Here is a 24670-nt window from a genome sequence, read left to right on the forward strand (position 1 = left end):
TGTTAATAATACATTTGATTCTCATTTCCATAAACACAATAATTGGAGTTCAATAATTGCAGCTCTGCGAGATTACAGAACAGTTTTAAAAAATGTGCTTCAGTATAATAATAAGAAGACACATTCAGAAAAAAAAAACATATTTCTGTATCACAAAAACTTTAATCTGGGTGCATCCCATCTGGATTCGATTTAGAGAGGTGCTGACACTACCATAACAAACCAGGGTACCTCCATAAGCAGTTGAGGTGCAAAGGAATGGCCCCCATTAAACCCTATACGTGCACACCACAGAGCAACTGCCAAGAATCAAAGCTCTATCAGACAAAGTTTAATTATGAAGGGTTGACCCAGCACCCAAGGGATGTCTAATTAAAATAATAAACACTTAGGTCAGTAAATCCGTTACACATACATAATGGATTATTATAAAAAGTTACGGTTGATTGTTTCCCTCCTTTTTAATAAGAGATCCATCCCCCCTCGCTTTTCCCTTCATCTCCCACCACCTGCTTTGCCCGGTACATTTGTACAAGGCACTGGGGACACTGCCATCCAAGTCTGCACATAATGTACAGTAGCTAACTGAAATCAAAGCCTGCCCCGAGGACAGTGGTAGCTTAGACAGACACACAGTGCCAGCCAGACCCGACCAAGGGACAATGGATGCCACCAAAAACTGTCAGGAGGACAACACCATGAACCCATGCTGGGTACGGGTACACTAGGAGTCGGGAAACAAGTACAGGGAGGGAATTTAATAATTAAAAGAAACATAGAACAAAACAAGAAACACAAGTAGTGTACAGACATATAACACAGGAACAGAATCAATAATGCCTGGGGGAAGAACCAAAGGGAGTGACAGATATAGGAGAGGTAATCAGGAAAGTGATGGAGTCCAGGTGAGTCTCATGAGGCGCGCATAACGATGGTGTGCATAATAATGAGAAAACTGGCATCAACGAGTGCCACAGAGGGGGAGTGGGAGTAAACGTGACAGTACCCCCTCCCTGACACGCGGCTCCTGCCGCAGGACGCTGACCAGAGGGACGGTCCCGACTACCAGGAGTGGGCCAGACACTTCTGCTGAGGTGCAGGAACCTGTAGAGTCAGCTGAGGCGCGGGAACCTGTAGAGCCAGCTGAAGCGTGGGAGCCTGACGAGCCAGCTGAGGCATGGAAGCCTGTCGAGCCAGCTGAGGCATGGAAGCCTGATGAGCTAGCTGAGGCATCCTCGGTAGCTTCGGCAATGGAAGCCTGACGAGCCAACCAAGGCTTGAGAACCTATCGAGCCAGCTGAGGCATGGAAGCCTGACGAGACAGCTGAGGCATGGAAGCCTGACGAGACAGCTGAGGCATGGAAGCCTGACGAGACAGCTGAGGCATGGAAGCCTGACGAGCAGCTGAGGCATGGAAGCCTGACGAGACAGCTGAGGCATGGAAGCCTGACGAAACAGCTGAGGCATGGAAGCCTGACGAGACAGCTGAGGCATGGAAGCCTGACGAGACAGCTGAGGCATGGGAGCCTGACGAGACAGCTGAGGCATGGGAGCCAGACGAGACAGCTGAGGCATGGGAGCCTGACGAGACAGCTGAGGCATGGGAGCCTGACGAGACAGCTGAGACATGGAAGCCTGACGAGCCAACCAAGGCTTGAGAACCTGCCCGAGCCAGCCGAGGCATGGAATCCTGACGAGACAGCTGAGGCATGGGAGCCTGACGAGACAGCTGAGGCATGGGAGCCTGACGAGACAGCTGAGGCATGGGAGCCTGACGAGACAGCTGAGGCATCCCCTTTTGCTTCGGCAGCTTCCCTTGGACCCGACGTCACCAGTAAAAACACACAAAAAAATCCCTGTTGTTTCCCCTGTTGTTTCCCTTTGGTACGCAAAGGGAGAACCAAAGGGAGTGACAGATATAGGGGAGGTAATCAGGAAGGTGATGAAGTCCAGGTGAGTCTCATGAGGCACAGGTGTCACGCGTCACAATGGTGGCAGGTGTGCGTAATAATGAGTAAACTGGCGACAACAAGTGCCAGATAGGGGGAAAGGGAGTAGACGTGACACCAGGTTACATGTCATACAAGTTCACAGGGTGTAATTGGGAAGTCATTGATTAAAACTGAAATGAAATTGACCCCCTGACTCTGACTGTTCCAGCCCTCCAAATCAGTCAGAGGGGCTACAGCCATCCAAGCCCACTAAAAAGAACACAGTGGCCCAGACAAACCCAAGGGACCACTGCCACCAAATTTGGCAAAAGAGATTCCATTCAAGACTGACTATGTGACAACGGTACCCTGGCTAACATCTGAGAGATATATGTGTCTGCTGGTTCTCTGTGGGACACAGGATGTTGAAAGTAGAATTTGGACTGAAAATACTCATACAACCTAACGTCTTTTTCAATCTATTTGTTCAATTCAATTCATTCCCTACTTGTTTGATGAGAACTGAAATGGAATCGACTGCAGGCCCCGATCAGTGGCGATATACAGATGTATCAGAGAAAAATGTATTGCCTTGCTGCAGTATACAATTTAACAACCAAATTACACTGGAATCTCAAGATCTAGGATTAGCTATGTTTACGTGGTGTTCCATCCAAGCTGTGCATTTACCAATTCTCATGAATTTATTTAACAGCATCCACCATGGGAGTGATGATCTTTAACATACATTTCCATCTTCTACCTCTCATCACCTGTCATTCCCCAATTCTGTCATTCCTATCTGTATGTCAAAAACAGATGACATTGAGCTGTGGTAGATGTCAAGGGTAGAAGCTTAGATACCCTTTAAAGTAGACCTGGGTCATTCAAATAGTTTCAGTGTTTGCTTGAGTCTGCCTGGAGTTCCAGGTGGACTGGGTTAGCACCGTTTTAACTATTCCATTGGTTCCATTGAGCCAGGCCATGTCAATCAAGCACATCTAAAGTATTTGAAAGATGTCAAATACAGCAAAAAATAATGTAATATAAACATCCTCCATCAGCACCACACATGCACGTCCTGTCGCGAAAAGACACTTGATCATATCATTAAAAATCCTCTGCAAACTAGAACCTGATGAGTAACATTTTTGGGGTTCCAGGTAGAAGCCTTTTAGTTCCATGTAGTACCCTTAAAGAGGGTTCTACATGGAACCAAAAAGGGTTCTCTTATGGGGACAGCTGAAGAACCCTTTTGGAACCCTTTTTTCCCCCCGAAGAGTGTAGAGCCAGATTTCTCAACACTTCCACCTTGGTGTAATTTTCCAGTTTTTACAACTGCACCTCAACTACAGGACTTCCACTTCGTATTCATATCAGGTGTGAGTGATGTCCAAAAACGCAGAAGATATTGCTTATTTGCTTTTAATAAACGAGGCCCCAGGTATGGAGTGGCTCATTATACCCCAGGACAGCGGATAAGAAAAAGTGGATCACAAGCTGAGCTGAATTTCTAAGCCATTTTTTAAGTTCTTAAACACAACCTTTCAGAAATAAACCCCATGGTTCCAAAGGCACTCAAAGCCATCCACCTTTCTTTAACATCCCACTATAATCTGTCGGAAAAGAAACAGTGGGGCTCTAACCTGAAGGTTGCCTTTTATGCTGTCCAGTTCCTTTGTAGTCTTGGAGAGTTGACGCAGGATGCCAGTCCGCTCTGTGAAGACCTCCTTCAGCTTCTGCTCCAGCCCCTCATAGCCTTGTCTGTCAAGGGAGAGAGAGAGAGAGAGAGAAGAGAGAGAGAGATTTCACTACTTTATGTCCGCCGCCTGAGGGAATCACTCTTTATTGGCACCCTTGGGAGTATGAGGCGTTAAAGCGGATTAAAAGTGTTGTGTCATTAGAGCAAAAGGGTAAAGAAGTACAAACACACTAATATCTACTCAATGCTCAGTCCTTGGTTTCGAGATTTTAAAAAAGCACTTCAATCACCTTATCAATTTGGGAAAGTGTTTTACTCCAATGTGTCATTTGACCAGAGGTCGGCCTCTGCATTTCTATTAAGTACAAATAATCCAACTGACAAAAAGACTGAAATATCTACAGCACCCATTTGTCAAATGCCTTTTCTATTTCTTTATAAATCAAACTATTGAAATGTAAATGAGCACATTTTTTTATGGTGACCTTGCCAAGAGGCAAACATTACTTTTTGTGCAAATGTGCATAAAAATGTGGTCATTACATTCTTGTCTGAGTATTCTGAATGAATTCATTCCATATGATACAAACCGGGAACATTCCAGAACATTAGCTAAGATTCCCATTAAGTTATAGTTAGGGTTTTATCTAACATTAGGATAATAGCATCCCTAAAACACTCAAAAATTGTTTTGGAAAACGTTTATTTTTTTCCAGAAAAAGAAATCTATATATCTATATAACAACCACCATAGAACATTATGGGAAAGTTCTGGGAACGTTCACATAACACATTTTAGTTTGCTGGGTATACTGATAAAAGATTCTGTTCGACTTTGTCCATACTCTTTGCGTACTATTTTAAGGGTTTGCGTCTCTTGCCTTACCTATTGTTATAACAGACGTGGCTCTTGAACGACAAGCATACACATCAGCCAAGTGAAGTAGAGTTAGGGGACCCCGTGGTTGGAGGAGTAGGGAATAGAGAGTGAAAGCTCAGGAGTGGCAAATAAAGAGGCGAAGAAGAAACTGACAGCTCTGGCCTTTTGGGGCTACGGTTAGCCATGTGATGCTCTTCTTCTCTCCGCTCTCTCTTCATCCCTCCCTCTCTCTCATCTGTGGTCATAGATAAAGACATTGCAGCTTGCCTACGTCTTCCCTAGTGCCAACTGCCGATATCAGATTGGAAATCTATGTTTATTGAACGCAACACCCTCATTTACAAACAAAAAATAAATGAATCAATCTTTTGGAAACTTCCTCAAGATCAAGCTGGTCGGCCAGTGGTTTTCCACGCAACCGGTCGTCAATTTTATATCGACATGCTGTGCATCACTGATTGCTTTCAACTGTTTCAAATGTTGTGTTACAAAAACATTAAACATCTCACTTTAACCACTCCCCTAATTTGACATTAATTTAAGGTGGCAAATAGACAATAAAAGTGTGATCTCTACAAGTCACAAGAGCATCAAGGGCCCTCTACAATCAAAACCAGAAACCAGGAAGTGAAGGGGAAAAACAACATCCTTCCAACACTGCCGAAATGCCTGTAAGACAAACACCCAAATGGCATTGCTTTGTCTTACGCTAGAAGCTCCAGAGGAAAGAGTAGAGCCCCAAGTGCAAGAAAATGTTACTTAACGTCTGGAGAAAAACAACAACCCGCCATGCAGCTTAATGAGCTTTACTGTAAACCCCTCTGAGAGTGGATTTTGGGGACCAGGTGTGGAAAAATAAATATACTGTGTCATTTCCTTGTGCTTTTGAAATGCAACACTGCTGCCCACCATATTCGGCTGAATCCGGGAGGGCTCCCCACACGTTCGACCTGGGGCCTTGTTCCAAAAGTCTCATGCACCTCATGTCACAAATCCCATCACCGGATCAAGCACAATAACACATAAATCAGTAATAGAAAAGCAGCACCTAAGAAATAAATAAATAACATGCTGTAATGCATCCTGCGCATGAGTTGCCACCGTATGGCATCTGTGAAATCTATTGCAGGCTCACGCAACAGAGAGATGGGGAAATCACTCCCTGTCTGCCAGCTTATTCATTACCCAATGGAATTGGCCCATCCGTGGGAGGGAAATGAATAAGACTCGTAATTTGAGGCCCACTGAAACAGATCTAGCTATATCACATGAAGAGTCACAGATAACGGTGAAAAAAATGCTGCGCATGGTCCTACTGTCCTACTGCCAGAAATGGCGGCAGATTCATAATTATGTCATGACCTTTCCCCGACACCAGCGTCCGGGAGCCTCGCGGTTTCACGGATCTGTTGGACGAAAGAAAAGTGTGCTAATGAGAATCGGGTTGTCTGACAAACAGTCTTATGATCAGATACAAGGCCCCTGTCCTCAGAATTCTGCCGCCAGTGATCACATAATTAAATATGTTTTAGTTGGGCCTCTGCAATTTCCACATTCTTTTATATCCATCTTGATCTAGCATCTTAAGTCAAGACAATAAAACACGACCGGCTCGAAATAATGAAAAGTGCCACACGCAACAAAAAAAATGAAGAAAGATTTAGCATTCTCCTATATGAGGAGCATCATCATTTATTGGTGGATCCTGCGTTAACTTCTTGCGGACAAACATTTCTCTAGCCTTGAAATCACAGCAAGTTTCTGAGTTATATGAGGTTGACCCTGCCAAGTGCTGAGCCGTGGGCCTGGAGAGGGAAAAGTGCTGAGGTCTACAATCAACAGCAAAACAACAGCTCAATAAGGGGAAGGAAGCAAGGCCCTTCCACTTTCCCTCTCTGCCTAGAGAGCAGCTGCAGAAGCAGCTTGGTCTTCAGTTCAGTTGACAGCACTGGCCTGTAAACGCTCTATCGTAGCACCGGTTACCAGCTATTGACCCGGGCCTTTTTTAATAACGGCTAATAGCTTATGAGATCATTCAGCCTATCTGGGCAACGCCACGGCAGTCAACGTGTGGAGATGATGTGAAGGAGGTGATGGAGCGAAGCCGTCTGTGAGTGTACATAAAAACAGTATGTAGGCCTGTCTCGCTTATGCACACTGGGGTGTGTAAAATCAAGAACGTGCACGCTTGTTGCGGGCACAGTTTTCAGTTGTGAATTCATACATGTGGCTGTGCACTACTAGAGGGATTAAAGGAGGAACCAAAAATAAGCGTAGCTTATTTGACGGGGATACTTCCATCCAGCTACCGTGCAATGCTTAATAAATCATTAACGAAGGCATCTCTAAATATTTATATCCGTTGTAGATTGTTGACAAAAAATGACAATTAAGTACATCCCTTTTAATCCAACTCCGTAACACAATACAATTTGAAGAACTACTTTTGCAAGACACTGTACTGTAGCTGGCAATATTTCATAAAAAATCAATGACCTAATGACAATTCATAAATCTTTGTTTTAAAATAAACAAGGTATACATTGATATTAATGGATGTACTTGAAAGGATCCTACTCACACCAGACACACCAGTTGTAAGGATGTATGATAATACAAGGAATATGAATAATAAGGAATTCCCATTGTGGCCCATGTGAGGACAATCTGTAGATAGTATATAAACACAAAATGACACTGAGTGAACAAAACCTTAGGAACATCTTCCTAATGTTGAGTTGCACCCCCTTTTGCCATCAGAACAACCTCAATTCGTCAGGGCATGAACTCGACAAGGTGTCAAAAGCGTTCCTCAGGAATGCGGGCCCATGTCGACTCCAATGCTTCCGACAATTGTGTCAAGTTGGCTGGATGTCCTTTGGGTGGTAGACTATTCTTGATACACATGGGAAACTGTTGAGCGTGAAAAAGCCAGCAGCATTGCAGTTCTTGACACAAACCAGTTCGCCTGGCACCTGCTACCATACCCTGTTCAAGGGCACTTAAATCTTTTGTCTTGCCTATTCACCCTCTGAATGGCACACATACACAATCCAAGTCTCAATTGTCTGAAGCATTACAAATCCTTCTTTAAACTGTCTCCTCCCCTTCATCTACACTGATTGAAGTGGATTTAACAAGTGGCATCAATAAGGGGATCATAGCTTTCACCTGGTCAGTCTATGTCATGGAAAGAGCAGGTATTCCTAATCTTTTGTAAACTCAGTCTTACTGATCATAGACTACTTTCGCATTGTTTCTTAGTAAATGCCTTCGTTATGATTTATTAAGCGTTGCCCGGTAGCTGGATGGAAACATCCCCATCCGATAACACATATTTAAGAATGCACATCGAAACCAATATTGTGTGGCAAATAAACTGAAGGGGAACATATTTTACGACGAACAAGCTACAAAACCAACAGCAGGAGTTATTTGTAAGTGCTAGCATTGAACCCGTCAAGTATAGGAGTTTATTTGTAAGTGCTAGCATTTAACCCGTCAAGTATAGGAGTTTATTTGTAAGTGCTAGCATTTAAACCGTCAAGTATAGGAGTATATTTGTAAGTGCTAGCATTTAACCCGTCAAGTATAGGAGTTTATTTGTAAGTGCTAGCATTTAACCTGTCAAGTATAGGAATTTATTTGTAATTGCTAGCAATTAACCCGTCAAGTATAGGAGTTTATTTGTAAGTGCTAGCATTTAACCTGTCAACTATAGAAGGAGTTTATTTGTAAGTGCTAGCATTTAACCTGTCAAGTATAGAAGGAGTTATTTGTAAGTGCTAGCATTTAACCCGTCAAGTATAGAAGGAGTTTATTTGTAAGTGCTAGCATTTAACCCGTCAAGTATAGAAGGAGTTTATTTGTAAGTGCTAGCATTTAACCCGTCAAGTATAGAAGGAGTTATTTGTAAGTGCTAGCATTTAACCCGTCAAGTATAGAAGGAGTTTATTTGTAAGTGCTAGTATTTAACCCGTCAAGTATAGGAGTTTATTTGTAAGTGCTAGCATTTAACCCGTCAAGTATAGGAGTTTATTTGTAAGTGCTAGCATTTAACCTGTCAAGAATAGGAGTTTATTTGTAAGTGCTAGCATTTAACCTGTCAAGTATAGGAGTTTATTTGTAAGTGCTAGCATTTAACCCGTCAAATATAGGAGTTTATTTGTAAGTGCTAGCATTTATCCCGTCAAGTATAGGAGTTTATTTGTAAGTGCTAGCATTTAACCCGTCAAGTTTAGAGTTTACTTGCTGTCATGCAGATTATGAGGAGACAGCGGTTTATGTAGTGCCTGCAAGTTCAGGCTGGATTAATTGTGTCATTAAGAGGGTGCAAATAAATAGTTGTAATAAGGGGGACTGCCCGAGGCTTGTCGAAAAATTAATTTATTTCTCTACCCAAGCGTGACTACCACCCAACACCTGTGACAAAATCAATCCGTCATGTTTACTGACTCTTGTCTTGTATAAACATAGCAGACAGCAGGGAATATTAATTGCGTTGTCAGGCTATCTGGCACAAAATCTTCTTTAATTGTTTGGTTGACGGACATGGTAAAACAATGGGTTCAGAAGAAGCTAATTTGGCATCAAATGTTGGTAAGACGACGCCTAAGAATGGTGGACACAATGTGACGCAGACCAAAAGGGTAATATATCCCTGAAAAAGGATAGCTTGCTCATATTTTAAAGTATATTGATCCATGGCATATTCAGTGACAGTATCCAATGCCAGCTAACAGAGTTGTTTGATATGAAATAAAATATCCAATTGTATCTCCCTCCAAGGTCTTGCATGAGATGAATGTTCTCCATTTCATATTGATTTGTTTTTCTTTGTGATTTATATCTGAAATGAAAAGAGTAGGGGTTCTGAGACTAAACGAGACACTAAAATGTAAATGTGCCTGCCAATGAAAAAAAAACGAATCAGCTTTTTTAATTGATGAAAATTATTTAGGAACTTTCAAAGTGGCGTGTTATTTTATGTGTGTGCGTTTTTGTGTGGGGCCTGAAAACTTTTGATTAATTGATTAACGAATGGACTGATACATTTTTCACAGATACAGTCAACAGTATTCTGATGATATTCCGTAATTAAAACTAAATTAGCTGTTCCAAGAAATATGTTGAAAATGTTCAACTATCTTTACCAGGTAGAAATAAGCACATTTTACTTTAATTTGTGTTATTAACATTGCAGACTAGTTTTTAGAGCAGAGACTGAAATATTTGACCTTTCATTTGGAATGACAAGATTGTAGTGTCAGTTCCGTTGGTTGACTTGCCCCAGTCTGCGGCCCCCATACAACCGTGACAAGACTAAACTAAACTTGAGCTAGATGGACTATTCTATTGAGTGAGTCCTAGATGACCTAGTTTTTAAAAAATCATAGACTTTTCCCTTAAAGAGGCCACCCAAATAAGTTCCGAGGTAATTCTGTGTGTGTGTGTCTGTGAGTATTGTGTAAAATCCAGGCTGTATCACATCTGGCCGTGATTGGGAGTCCCATAGGGGACCCATAGCGTCGTCCAGGTTTGGCCGGAGTAGGCCGTCATTGTAAATAAGAATTTGCTCTTAACTGACTTGCCATTTTAAATAAAGGTTACATTTAAAAATGAAAAATCCCCTGGCTGAACTGACCTGGCCTGCATCTTCGATGATCAACCGGACCAAATGATCTTAGGGTGGATCTTTGGGGACCAGCACGACCCCAAAATGGCCCCTGATTATCCATGTGCAGGATAAAGATGCATTGTAGATATATGAGACCATTTTCAGTGTCACCCAACCCAAGCTGGTACACAGCAACTGATACAATGGACTTGATTGTGGAGAAGTTTTACAATAGTCTGAGCAAGGAAGTGAAAGCCCCATATTATCTGAAGTGAACAGGAATCTCTCGCAATATGCTTCTTCTTTCCCGTAGCAAGGCCAGCTAATTTGTTCATCACTTAAATTGCCTAATATTCTACAGTGTTCAAATTTGAAGACATTGAAATAGAAATACTTAGCATAATAAATTAATAATTCAATAATTTATTGCAGGCATTTTCATGCATAAATGTATGCCAATTACTTCCCTTGATGTTAAACACTCCATTCTGTTATTCCCTATGTGGAGACAGTATTATTTTTGGGGGCATTCATTTACATAATGTATATGAATAACACAATAGTTATAAATGGATGTAATGACATTTAAAGGAAAATTCCACCCCAAAAACGATCTTTTGGCATTTGTTTCATTAGTCCATTGTTGATATAGTCACAAAATGTTTTGCATGTCAGCAATCAAGTTTTCAAGATATGTAACTTTCAATATACAGAAATACAGCCAGCAATTTCTCAAGCAAGAATTTTGCTAGGACTGTCTGGGTGTGGTCTGAGTGGGGAGGGGAAAACTAAAAAGTACCTGTTATTGGCAGAGAGGTTTGAAACTCTCTTTCTTATTGGTCTATTAACTATTTTACCGCCTGGTGATGGCAACAGGCAGGCCAAAACTCCATTCCAACAAAAGAGCAGTCTTTTCAAACAGCTTTTACACTAAAATGGCATAATCATCATTTTTACAATTTCACAATATTATTCCAACCTCATAGTGTGGATGGATGTGGCTGTTTCACCATTAAGGATTCCAGGTTTAAGCCTATCTCAAGGTAAACCAAATGTACTTGCTTGGAGGTGAGAGCTTGTCAGCATTCTGTCTGCTCTCCCCTCTGTCATGCACACTCTGAATCATTTTCACAGTAGACGTTCAACATGAAACCATCCTCCCAGCTGTGGCCACGTCTCAAAACGGCATGCTTTATTTAATAACACTTGGCCCGAGCCGTCTAGACGTGCAGCCTGCATTAAAGTGTTATCCGGCGAAGGGAGAAAAAAAAAAACTAGGAGGAATCGCTTTTTCTGGCAAATGTAATATCCAAACTGTATTTGTGCGCACCATATCACTTCTGTGCCTTTAAGAAATACGCCCTAGAACACAAAGAGACAAGGAGCGTCTTGCTCCTTCCCGCCTGATTTACAGACGAGTTGTGACTCACTCTCCCTTCCTGTGGTAGCATGCAGAAACTCTCGACTGGGGCCTATTTTACAAAGAGGGTGTTAAAAAGATATCCCTAGATTTGACTAAGGTTGCCAGCTCCAATTAAATCTTTGATATGGAGTGTTTTGAATGCAGCGCCCACCAACATCCAGTTCCTGTAATGGTTTGTGTTGAGAAACCCCTGTGCAATTCTTGTGTTCCAATCAAGCGGAATGCCTTTACTCTTCTCTTTGAAAAGGCACACCTGCCAAACATCAAAAGCTACAAAGTATCTCTCTATTGAGGCTATAGATAATACACTTTCATTGTGTGGGAGATAGAGAGAGAGAGAGAGAACACCACCTTTTCAGTCAAAGAAAATTTAGGCTGCTGAAAAGGCAGTACACACCTACCAACCAGGCAGAAATGTGTAGGAAGAAAAAGTCATAGTGCGAGTAACATTCAGCCCGTTCAAAAAAATAATTCAACATAACATCTTGTATTGGGTTGAAATCCACTGATATCGTTTACTCTTATTCATTTAGAATGCTGTTGCGGCCTTGTAAAACATGCGCCATATAGAATAGACTGTGGGGTGGCAGGGTAGCCTAGTGGTTAGAGTGTTGGACTAGTAACTGAAAGGTTACGAGTTCAAAATCCTCTGACCTGACAAGGTACACATCTGTCGTTCTGCCCCTGAACAGGCAGTTAACCCACTGTTCCTAGACCGTCATTGAAAATAAGAATTTGTTCTTAACTGACTTGCTTAGTTAAGTAAATATAAACTGTGGTATGAATCTTTTATATGGTTGTATGATATCAATATCTCTCAGTGTGCCAATGTAGAAAGGAGGCTTGTACATGCGAGGCTTGCCAGAGCAAGAGTAAAATATTTGACTTTGCATGCCTTTCTTCTTTGCATGCCTTTTTTAAAGCTCTTTCACTCCTACTAATTAAAAAAAGGTTCCTGCTGTCGCAGAAAGAAGATAAGTGTGTCCATGAACCCAGATATACAATGGAAAACGGCATAATGTGAAATACGTTATTTGAGAATGGTGGACTGAATGAATGATGGAATGAGTCAAGTCCTAATGTGATTCACTAAACGGGTTGGATAGAGCACTATAACAGAGCATCAGTGTAATAGGCTGTAGTGGTAAGATGGGATAAAAAGAGGATGATGCGAGCAACCAAAGCTTCTTGGTCAGACCACATGAGAATTTCTCGGTTAGTAAATAAGTAAAGACTGTATAATCGCCTTAGACACACACCACAATGAGCAGACGTGTTTGGAAGTAGCACTACATATAGAGAAAAAAAAATCCCCTCCCATGAATTCTGCTCCATTGCAGAGAGAGTGGAATAGCCAGGAAAAATACAATGCATTGTGTTCCTGCCTAATCACATGTAAGTGTGGAATAATGACCGATCAAAGATGTGTTTTGAGATCTACTACATTGCACTGGGGTTCTACAGAATCACTGATCTACAAATCACAATTCTGCGCCTCACCTTGCTCAAACTGATCCCCTCAAGCATGCCGGTTATCTATGGCAGTGGTTCTCAAACATCTCCTCGGGGACCCGCAGCCATTCCATGTATTTGATCTATTCTATGTTTTTCAACGCTAGCACACCTGATTCAACTTGTCAACTAATCATCAAGCCTTTGACTAGGTCAATCAGGTGAGCTAGTTCAGGGCTACAACAACATTGTGAAATGCCTGGGGGTCCCGGAGGACATGTTTGAAAAACAATGATCTATTGGAGCTTTAGTGGCTCTGTGGGTCCGATTCCCCCTCCTGACCAATAGTGAAGGAAGAAGTGAAGTTGGCAATAGGCAAGCACATGCACCTGATTCACATCAAGGGCAATCAGTGAAGCTTCTGCCCCACTTACAAGTGTAATTCTGAATTGAGAGAGAGAGAGAGAGAGAGAGAGAGAGAGAGAGAGAGAGAGAGAGAGAGAGAGAGAGAGAGAGAGAGAGAGAGAGAGAGAGAGAGAGAGAGAGAGAGAGAGAGAGAGAGAGAGAGAGAGAGAGAGAGAGAGAGAGAGAGAGAGAGAGAGAGAGAAAAAAATTGGATGACGGATGTGACTTGATTACTGGTTAACTACCCTGCTGGTGCTCCATTCAGTTTTGGATGAGGAATCCTCTGGCGGTGGGATGATCAATTTAGAGTAGGCAAGACCCTGTTTGATTCCATTGTTTGGGCACAGGCGAGCTGTCAGTCGGGCCTGTCTCTGGGAGTGCTTAGAGTTTGTTTTCTGTCGCTTATTTGCTACAGTGATTTGCCACTTCACCAACTCCTCAATAAAATCCCCAATCAGGCTTTTCATTAAATTTGTTTGTGTTCTACTGGTCTACTGTGTAGAATACCATAGCAAGGTTAGATGTCTCTTCTCCACACTATCTTGTTACAAGGTTAGATGTCTCTTCTCCACACTATCTTGTTACAAGGTTATATGTCTCTTCTCCACACTATCTTGTTACAAGGTTAGATGTCTCTTCTCCACACTATCTTGGCAGAGTTGCAAGATTAACATTATGAAATGCAATGTCAAGCATGCAATATGGGGCTTTTCACAAATCGCAGCTTAACTAAGAGGAAATGCTCAGGATGATTGACACACTGAAATGAAACTCTTGACAGGTTTGAAATTGACATTCATACATCAACAACAAATGTGAAATATGAACATCAGGGAGTAGTGGGCTGCGACGAGACACCATACATTACTGTTATGAAGAAAATATGTGGTTATATTACATTGATATGTGATATAAATTGCTGTTCAGCAGTGACCCAACCCCTCAAACAAACCACATCTTTAAGACCTGCCCTACTCATGTTTGTCTTACAATTTCAAATACTCCCAGAGATTGCTATCTTACATGCTCAGAATACGGCATATTTTGCCACCAGTTTTTAAGCAGCTGTGAGACTGTTGTGTAGTTTCACTTTTACATTGCATGGAATGTGAACTAACAGGAACTAAAGCCAAAAACTACATTAGATACAGTACCAGTCAAAAGTCTGGCCACACCAATTCATTAAAGGGTTTTTCTTTATTTTACTATTTTCTACATTGTAGAATAATAGCGAAGACATCAAAACTAAATTCAGCAAAAACAGAAACTCGCTGTCAACTGCGTTTATTTTCAGCAAACTTAACATGTGTAAATATTTGTATGTGTAATGAAACAGCAGGGAAACAGCATATGAACATAATAAGATTCAACAACTAAGACAAACAAGTTCCACAGACATGCGACTAACAGAAATTGAATAATGTGTCTCTGAACAAAGCGGGGTCAAAATCAAAAGTAACAGTCAGTATCTGGTGTGGCCACCAGCTGCATTAAGTACTGCAGTGCATCTCCTCCTCATGGACTGCACCAGATTTGCCAGTTCTTGCTGTGAGATGTTACCACACTATTCCACCAAGGCACCTGCAAGTTCCCAGATATTTCTGGGATATTTCCCTAGCCCTCCGATCCAAAAGGTCCCAGACGTGCTCAATGGGATTGTGATCTGGGCTCTTTGCTGGCCATGGCAGAACACTGACATTCCTGTCTTGCAGGAAATCACGCAGAGTATGAGCAGTATGGCTGATGGCATTGTCATGCTGGAGGGTCATGTCAGAATGAGCCTGCAGGAAGAGTACCACATGAGGGAGGAGAATGTCTTCCCTGTAACGCACAGCGTTGAGATTGCCTGCAATGACAACAAGCTCAGTCTGATGATGCTGTGACACACTGCCCCAGACCATGAAGGATCCTCCACCTCCAAATCGATCCAGCTCCAGAGAACAGGCCTCGGTGTAACACTCATTCCTTTGACGATAAACACGAATCCGACCATCACCCCTGGTGAGACAGTGGGTTTGTGCCCATAGGCAATGTTGTTGCCAGTGATGTCTGGTGAGGACCTGTCTTACAACAGGCCTACAAGCCCTCAGTCCAACCTCTTTCAGCCTATTGCGGACAGTCTGAGCACTGATCGAGGGATTGTGCGTTCCTGGTGTAACTCGGACAGTTGTTGTTGCCATCCTGTACTTGTCACGCAGGTGTGATGTTCGGATGTACCAATCCTGTGCAGGTGTTGTTACACGTGGTCTGCCACTGCGAGGACGATCAGCTGTCCGTCCTGTATCCCTGTAGCGCTGTCAAAGGCGTCTCACATTACGGACATGGCAATTTATTGCCCTAGTCACATCTGCAGTCCTCATGCCTCCTTGCAGCATGTTTAAGGCACGTGGTGTTTTTCAGAGTCAGTAGAAAGGACTCTTTCGTGTTCTAAGTTTTCATAACTGTGACCTTAATTGCCCACTGTCTGTAAGCTGTTAGTGTCTTAACGACTGTTCCATAGGTGCATGTTCATTAATTGTTTATGGTTCATTGAACAAGCATGGGAAACAGTGTTTAAAACCTTTACAATTAAGATATGTGAAGTTATTTGGATTTTTACAAATTACCTTTGAAAGACAGGGTCCTGAAAAAGGGATGTTTCTTTTTTTGCTGAGTTTATGAAATAACACATAAGGAATCATGTAGTAGCAAGTCTCTTCTTATTATTGGTGTCCTTTAGTAGTGGTTTCTTTGCAGTAATTATACCATAAAGGCCTGATTCACTTAGTCTCCTCTGAACAGTTGATATTGAGATGTGTCTGTTACTTGAACTCTCTGAGGCTAGTAACTCTGATGAACTTATACTCTGCAGCAGAGGTAACTCTGGGTCTTCCTTTCCTGTGGCGTTCCTCGTGAGAGCCAGTTTCATCAAAGTGCTTGATTGCACTTGAAGAAACGTTCAAAGTTCTTCACATTAACCGCATTGACTGACCTTCATGTATGGTTGTGTTAGTAACAACCAGAGGATTGCAACGAAACCAACCATGATTGGATAAACGTTTGTTTAGTGTGTGTAATTACCACGAACGCATCTTCCAAAGTTGAATGAGATGGAAATCATGACGCAAGCGGTTTACAAATGTTCCTCACCAAAATGGATTTTATCAAACAAAACGAACGTTCACTGTGTAGTTAGGACACTTGGCATTGCCACCAGAGGAAGATCTTCAATGATAAGTGATTTATTTTATTGTTATTTCTGAATTTCATGGTGCTAATGCTTGGTTGGAAAATGCTAGTAATACTTGTGTGTGCGTCCTCAGAAAATAGCATGTTTGCTTTCGCAGTAACGGCTTTTTGAAATCAGACACAGCGGCTGGATTAATAAAACGTTCTTTTAAATGATGTAAGATACATGTATTTACAAGAATGTTTACTATAACAAATGGTGTATTTAGAATGTTAGCTCTCTGCAGTTTCACCGGATGTTGGCCTGGTGGGACGTTAGCGTCTCACCCACCCTAGAGAGGTTAAAGTTATGATGGACTGTCATTTCCCTTTGCTTATTTGAGCTGTTCTTGCCATAATATGGACTTGGTATTTTACCAAATAGGGCTATCTTCTGTATACCCTTCCTACCTTGTCACAACACAACTGATTGGCTCAAATGCATTCACCTCTTGAAGCTAGGGGGCACTATTTTTATTTTTGGAAAAATAACGTTCCCAAAGTAAACGGCCTATTTCTCAGGACCAGATGCTAGAATATGCATATAATTGACAGCGTAGGATAGAAAACACTCTAAAGTTTCCAAAACTGTAAAAATATTGTCTGTGAGTATAACAGAACTGATATTGCAGGCGAAAGCCTGAGAAAAATCCAATCAGGAAGTGACTCTTATTTTGAAAGTTCTGTGTTGATTGCTTTGATTGCTTTTCTGATTTTCGTGGCCAAGCCTCCTGATGCTAAGTAGAAATAATGCTATGCTAGGCTATCGATAAACGTACACAAATGCTTGTATTGCTTTCGCTGTAAAGCATAATTTCAAAATCTGAGACGACAGGGAGATTAACAAAAGGCTAAGCTGTGTTTCGCTATATTTCACTTGTGATTTCATGAATATGAATATTTTCTAGTAATATTTTTTGACTGTTGCGCTATGCTATTCCGCGGATGCTTATGACAATTCTCCCAGAGCCGGTTAAGAAGGAAAAAAATCCCACAAATTAACTTTTAACAAGGCACACCTGTTAATTGAAACGCATTCCAGGTGACTACCTCATGAAGCTGGTTGAATGCCAAGAGTGTGCAAAGCTGTCATCAAGGCAAAGGGTGGCTACTTTGAATAATGTAAAATATATTTTGATTTGTTTAAAAACTTTTCTGGTTACTACATGATTCCATATGTGTTTTTTCATAGTTTTGATGTCTTCACCACTATTTTACAATGTAGAAAATAGTACAAATAAAGAAAAACCCTGCAATGAGTAGGTGTGTCCAAACATTTGACTGGTCTAGATTTTTTTTAAATCTGTCAAATATTGACATTTTCTCCAGGAATACGTCAATCCTAACCTCCAAAAGCCTTCTCCCTAAACCCATCCTTCACCTCAACAACCACAAACTTGAATTCATAATCATAAACCTTACAATGATGAAAATAAGATGAAATTGGAGGGTTTGATGAAATTGTCAAATATGGCATACTCAGTGCTTTCAAAACGTCAATATGAGACGTTGGTCTGTCCAAATACTTCACATTTATCTGACCTTCGCCCAAAATGTCTGAATGTAATGAAATAGGTATCACACCAAAAAGCTATCTTATTTTTTGCTCTATAGCCCATCAAAGTCAGTTCAGCCTGGAACATAAAACTAACCAAAATTCAAGAATTCACAACATTCTTGTTAAATCATTCCAATTGCTTAATTTTGAACGGCATAGAACGTACCAGACATGCAGCCTGACATACATTTGATTAAATTATTGGCTGATGCGTTGCTTTTTGTTTCACAACATTGATTCCTTGTTAACATGAATCCAAACATGTAACAGTGTAACAACACAGTCATTTTATTCTAACATCTAGTTAATGGATTTAATAAGAACCTGGACCATAGGAAAAAGTCACATCCTATCTGCATGACATGTTTATGACAAAAGACACAAACATACTCTTCCAGCGCCACAAAACATCAAGCCCCAGGCGTGTTTTGATTTTACACCAGGCTGTAAACGTGCTTAATTAAATAGATGAAGGAATCCATACACCCATAGAGTGGAAGAGCCCATAATGTTTTCAAAGTCAAGGAAAGATAAAACCCCTCATTTGAATTACAGTTCTACAAACTCCTCGCATCCTGAGAATCAACATTTATAAAATAAACAGTGGTATGCCATGTTGCAGAATTGCAAACGCTTTCGATCTTGCTGAGAAACCTGATTTTGATGTCTCTCATCTATAGCTGGTGTATTATCACAATAAAGAGAGCCAACCATCTGGGAAGTTTACATTAGAGGAGATGTTTGCACTTGAGTGACTCACATTTTTTTGTTTACTTTTGCTGTCTGGGAATCATCTGGCCTTGGTGAGTCCTCCTTCTGGTGCAGCAGAAGCGCAGCGCACACATTTTATTTACGCCAGCTAGATTATCAATAACAAGAGTCTTTGTTTTCTTTCCAAGAGCAGCGAAACATTCAGAATCCATCAAAATGAATTACACTCGGGCACCTGCATTGACAACTGCATGGGGTCCTGGCTGACGAGAGAGATAACAACGGGCAGCAATCTGACAGAAGCATCCAAGTCAAAAGAATGACCTCTCGATTTAGCTGTGCGAGGCAGGCTAAAATGTAGCTGTAGGTCGCTCCACACCCCCTCACAAAGCAATTTTCCGAGGACCAAATCCACTTGCACCCAGTCAAGCGTTCATGAACACTGGCTAATGCGTTGTTACCTTGCGCCAACCTGGGCTAGCCTGTTTTTGATAATGGCAAAATTAATTGGATTTCCACATCGAGTTAAAGAAAGGCATTACCATTGGGGGAGTAGGGTATTGACAGGGATCAACATTCATGTTTGTTCTCTTGTCCGGGACAAGTAAAAAAAAAAAATGTTTGGCCAAGCAGAATATATATTTACTTTGATTAGAATTGGATCAGTGTCCTCTGGATGCAGAGTTTTGTGCACTGTTCTCCCAATGTATGCAGAGCGCATCGGAGTAGAATTGTATTGCATTAACAGGCATGGGAGGTCCTTTTCAATTACCTTCTGAGATCAAAGTGCAGAGCCATGTGAAGCCTCCATGTGCACATTTGCTGATATTCCTTGCTAGTTTGTGAATCGTTTGCCCAATTAAAGCACATTTTTGGTCCGCAAACAGGGTTTGTACGGTCATGAAAACCCTGGAAAACTCATGTGTGAATCACATGCTTGTGGGCCTGAGGAGCGAGAGAGACATGGCAGCAGCAGGCAGCCTATAATAATGACAGACAACAGACAATTAGATAGCCAACTCAAAACACACTGTGTTGCCTGGTTAACTTTGAAGCTATTAGCATATGCACTGAATACAAATATAAATGCAACACGCAACAATTTCAAAGATTTTACTGAGTTACAGTTCATATAAGGAAATCAGAAAATTGAAACAAATTTATTAGGCCCTAATCTATGGACTGTTGATCACAGATACTTAAAAAATGTTAGGGGTGCGGATCAGAAAACCAGCCAGTATCTGGTGCGACTACCATTTGCTCAGTGCTAAATTTGTAAATTGGGAGGTGCCTGAACAAAAAGTGAGCGCGAGAGTGGAGTGACCTGTGGAGTTCTGAGGTACCGGAATGCATGAGGTGCAAAAAAATCACCTTTATAATAAAGCATTACATGAATATCATCACATTTAGGAAGTGGCATTAAGCAGTAGAGTAGAGGCACTTATAGGAGTTGCACACGTGGGGAAACATTTTAGTAGCCTATGGTCTGGCAAAATCTTGGCCTTTTATAAATGCATTTTAATGCAATTCTACATCATTTAAAAGTATATTTTTTTAATACCGCCAACATGACCGAAATGGCAGGCTACTTTGACACTGACAAACTGAGAATCTGAGATCAAGAAAAACGACCTTGTCTTGAATCCATCAATGGCCTAGGTCTAGATGTGTAGAAAAATATACTGTAGGCTATAATATGAGGAGTAAGTCACAGCCCTAAAAATGCTTCCCAGTTGCACTCACTCAATGATGCGCAGCTCACTCACTGCCGATGGCCAATGCGCTTGTGCCAAAAGCCTCTCTCTCTCTCTCTCTCTCTCTCAACAATATTTGGAAGTTGATCAGATATTTTGGTAGCCTACAGCATAGTCTTTTCAGCAGGACACATTTGCTTTCCAACCTGTGTTTTCCCTTGATTGCATTTTAAATATTGCGAAAGGCCTGTTTTCTCTGCTTGCTGTTTTTGCACTGACAGATTTGCCACGCATTCCCGACTGTAGGCTATTCCTTGTTATTAGGCTACGATCCACAGCTCTGTCTGTAACGGTTTTCTGTATGAGAAGGAGAGTCGGACCAAAATGCAGCGTGTAGATTGCGATCCATGTTTTAATAAACAAACGTAAAACACGAATCAATACAAACACTACAAAATAAAGAACGTAACGAAAACCTAAACAGCCCTATCTGGTGAAAAAACATAGACAGGAACAATCACCCACAAACACAGTGAAACCCAGGCTACCTAAATATGGTTCCCAATCAGAGACAATGACGAACACCTGCCTCTGATTGAGAACCATATCAGGCCGAACATAGAACTAGACAAACTAGACATGTAACATAGAATGCCCACTCAGATCACACCCTGACCAACCAAAACATAGAAACATACAAAGTAAACTATGGTCAGGGTGTGACAGTACCCCCCCCCCCCCCCCCCCCCCCCCAAGGTGCGGACTCCGGCCGCAAAACCTGAACCTATAGGGGAGGGTCTGGGTGGGCATCTGTCCGCGGTGGCGGCTCTGGCGCTGGACGTGGACCCCACTCCATAATAGTTTTAGTCCACCTCCTTAGCGTCCCTAGATAGGTTACCCTCCTTAATGACCGCTCGGGACAGAGGGGCAGCTCGGGACAGAGGTAGCTCGGGACTGATGGGTAGCTCAGCACTGAGAGGAAGCTCAGCACTGAGAGGAAGCTCAGCACTGAGAGGAAGCCCAGGCAGGTAGTTGGATCTAGCAGATCCTGGCTGACTGGAGAATCTGGAAGAGTCTGGTCGACTGGCAGATCTGGAAGAGTCTGGTAGACTGGCAGATCTGGAAGAGTCTGGTAGACTGGCAGATCTGGAAGAGTCTGGTAGACTGGCAGATCTGGAAGAGTCTGGTAGACTGGCAGATCTGGAAGAGTCTGGTAGACTGGCAGATCTGGAAGAGTCTGGTAGACTGGCAGATCTGGAAGAGTCTGGTAGACTGGAAGAGTCTGGTAGACTGGCAGATCTGGAAGAGTCTGGTAGACTGGCAGATCTGGAAGAGTCTGGTAGACTGGCAGATCTGGAAGAGTCTGGTAGACTGGCAGATCTGGAAGAGTCTGGTTGTCTGGCAGATCTGGAAGAGTCTGGTTGTCTGGCAGATCTGGAAGAGTCTGGTTGTCTGGCAAATCTGGAAGAGTCTGGTTGTCTGGCAAATCTGGAAGAGTCTGGTTGACTGGTAGATCTGGAAGAGTCTGGTTGACTGGTAGATCTGGAAGAGTCTGGTTGACTGGCAGCTCTGGCTGCTCCATGCTGACTGGCTGCTCCATGCTGACTGGCAGCTCTGGCTGCTCCATGCTGACTGGCTGCTCCATGCTGACTGGCAGCTCTGGCTGCTCCATGCTGACTGGCTGCTCTGGCTGCTCCATGCTGACTGGCTGCTCCATGCTGACTGGCGGCCCTGGCTGCTCCATGCTGACTGGCGGCCCTGGCGGCTCCATGCTGACTGGCGGCCCTGGCGGCTCCATGCTGACTGGCGGCCCTGGCGGCTCCATGCTGACTGGCAGCTCTGGCGGCTCCTTGCAGACTGGCAGCTCCTTGCAGACTGGCAGCTCCTTGCAGACTGGCAGCTCCATGCAGACTGGCAGCTCCATGCAGACTGGCAGCTCCATGCAGACTGGCAGCTCCATGCAGACTGGCAGCTCCATGCAGACTGGCAGCTCCATGCAGACTGGCAGTTCTGAACAGGCGGGAGACTCCGGCAGCGCTGTAGAGGCGGAAAGCTCTGACAGCGCTAAACAGGCGGGAGACTCCGGCAGCGCTGGAGAGGAGGAGGGCTCCGACAGCGCTGGACAGGCGAGGCGCACTGTAGGCCTGATGCGTGGTGCTGGCACTGGTGGTACTGGGCCAAGGACACGCACAGGAAGCCTGGTGCGGGGAGCTGCTACCGGAGGGCTGGGGTGTGGAGGTGGTACTGGAAAGACCGGACCGTGCAGGCGCACTGGAGCTCTTGAGCACCGAGCCTGCCCAACCTTACCTGGTTGAATGCTCACTGGTCGCCCTGCCAGTGCGGCGAGGTGGAATAGCCCGCACTGGGCTATGCAGGCCAACCGGAGACACCGAGCGCAAGGCTGGTGCCATGTAAGCCGGCCCAAGGAGACGCACTGGGGACCAGCTGCGTAGAGCCGGCTTCATGGCATTAGGCTCGACGCTCAATCTAGCCCGGCCAACACGCGGAGCTCGATTCCAGCACCGGGCTATGCACCGGCACTGGAGACACCGTGTGCACCACTGCATAACACGGTGCCTGTCCGGTCTCTCTAGCCCCCCGGTAAGCACAGGGAGTTTGCGCAGGTCTCCTACCTGGCGTAGCCATACTCCCTGTTAGCCCCCCCCCCAAGAAATTTTTGGGGCTGCCTCTCGGGCTTCCTTGCCAGCCGTGTTCCCTCATATCGCCAGCTCCTCTCTCCGGCTGCCTCTGCTCTCCTAAGTGCCTCCACCTGTTCCCATGGGAGGCGATCTCTTCCAGCCAGTATCTCCTCCCAAGTGTAACAGCCCTTGCCATCCAAAACGTCCTCCCATGTCCATTCCTCTTTACGCTGCTGTTGCTGCCTGTTGACACGCTGCTTGGTCCGTTGGTGGTGGGTGATTCTGTAACGGTTTTCTGTATGAGAAGGAGAGTCGGACCAAAATGCAGCGTGTAGATTGCGATCCATGTTTTAATAAACAAACGTAAAACACAAATCAATACAAACACTACAAAATAAAGAACGTAACGAAAACCTAAACAGCCCTATCTGGTGAAAACACATAGACAGGAACAATCACCCACAAACACAGTGAAACCCAGGCTACCTAAATATGGTTCCCAATCAGAGACAATGACGAACACCTGCCTCTGATTGAGAACCATATCAGGCCGAACATAGAACTAGACAAACTAGACATGTAACATAGAATGCCCACTCAGATCACACCCTGACCAACCAAAACATAGAAACATACAAAGTAAACTATGGTCAGGGTGTGACACTGTCATTAAATTATAAGCCTTCTCATGGCGTAGTAGGCTATTCTGGATAATTTAATTTATTTCTGAACAGACAGCAGTAATTCTATTACTTTGGCAAATGTATTTAAATGTATCAGGGGTGCTGCAGTTCGTTCAGAACCCTTCACATGGCTATGATTCTACAAGTACATAAATGATGAAGAGCAACTCTGGAGAGATGAGAGTTGCAGGCTCATGTCTATCAGAGCAGAGAGGGATCATAGGAAGTGAATCTCATTCTATGAACTTTGATCACTTTTAGTATACATTATATTTTATGCCAGGAGAGGTACCGGATCCGACCAAATAGATTCCGGAACAAAACATTCCAAAACAGAGAGGTGCAGGATCCTTGCCTCATGTGACATGTCTCCTTCGCATAGAGTTAATCAGGCGGTTGATTGTGGCCTGTGGAATGTTGAACGGCAAGACAATGGGCCTCAGGATCGTGTCATGGTATCTCTATGTATTCAAATTGCCATCGATAAAATGCAGTTGTGTTCGTTGTCCGTAGCTTATGCCTGCCCATAACATAACCCCAGCACCACCATTGGACACTCTGTTCACAACGTTGACATCAGCAAACCGCTCGCCCACATGACACCATACATGCCATCTGCCTGGTACAGTTGAGCATTTACCCACTGAAGGCGGTGATGCCTGCAATCAAGTCAAGACCCTGGTGAGGACGACGAGAACGCAGACGAGCTTCTATGAGACGGTTTCTGATAGTCTGTGCAGAAATTATTTTGTTGTGCAAACAGTTCCA

General features: G+C 43.2%; 1 protein-coding gene across 2 annotated transcripts in view; it reads right to left on the minus strand.

The window, feature by feature from the left end:
- Positions 1-24670, minus strand: part of LOC139411305 (leucine zipper protein 2-like) — a 181025-nt gene that overhangs the window by 68797 nt on the left and 87558 nt on the right. Inside the window, exons 1-2 of one of the 2 annotated variants that reach the window (XM_071157463.1) lie at positions 10158-10213; positions 3578-3695 (exon numbers count right to left, since the gene is read on the minus strand). In XM_071157463.1, coding sequence (XP_071013564.1) covers positions 3578-3695; positions 10158-10168 — 129 coding nt within the window. In that variant the 5' untranslated portion in view covers positions 10169-10213. Of the gene's footprint in view, positions 1-3577; positions 3696-10157; positions 10214-24670 lie in introns of those variants that run through there. The other variant, XM_071157462.1, reaches the window with a different exon arrangement.

This window comes from Oncorhynchus clarkii, chromosome 6 (assembly GCF_045791955.1).
Source record: "Oncorhynchus clarkii lewisi isolate Uvic-CL-2024 chromosome 6, UVic_Ocla_1.0, whole genome shotgun sequence".
Classification (NCBI taxonomy): Eukaryota; Metazoa; Chordata; class Actinopteri; order Salmoniformes; family Salmonidae; genus Oncorhynchus; species Oncorhynchus clarkii.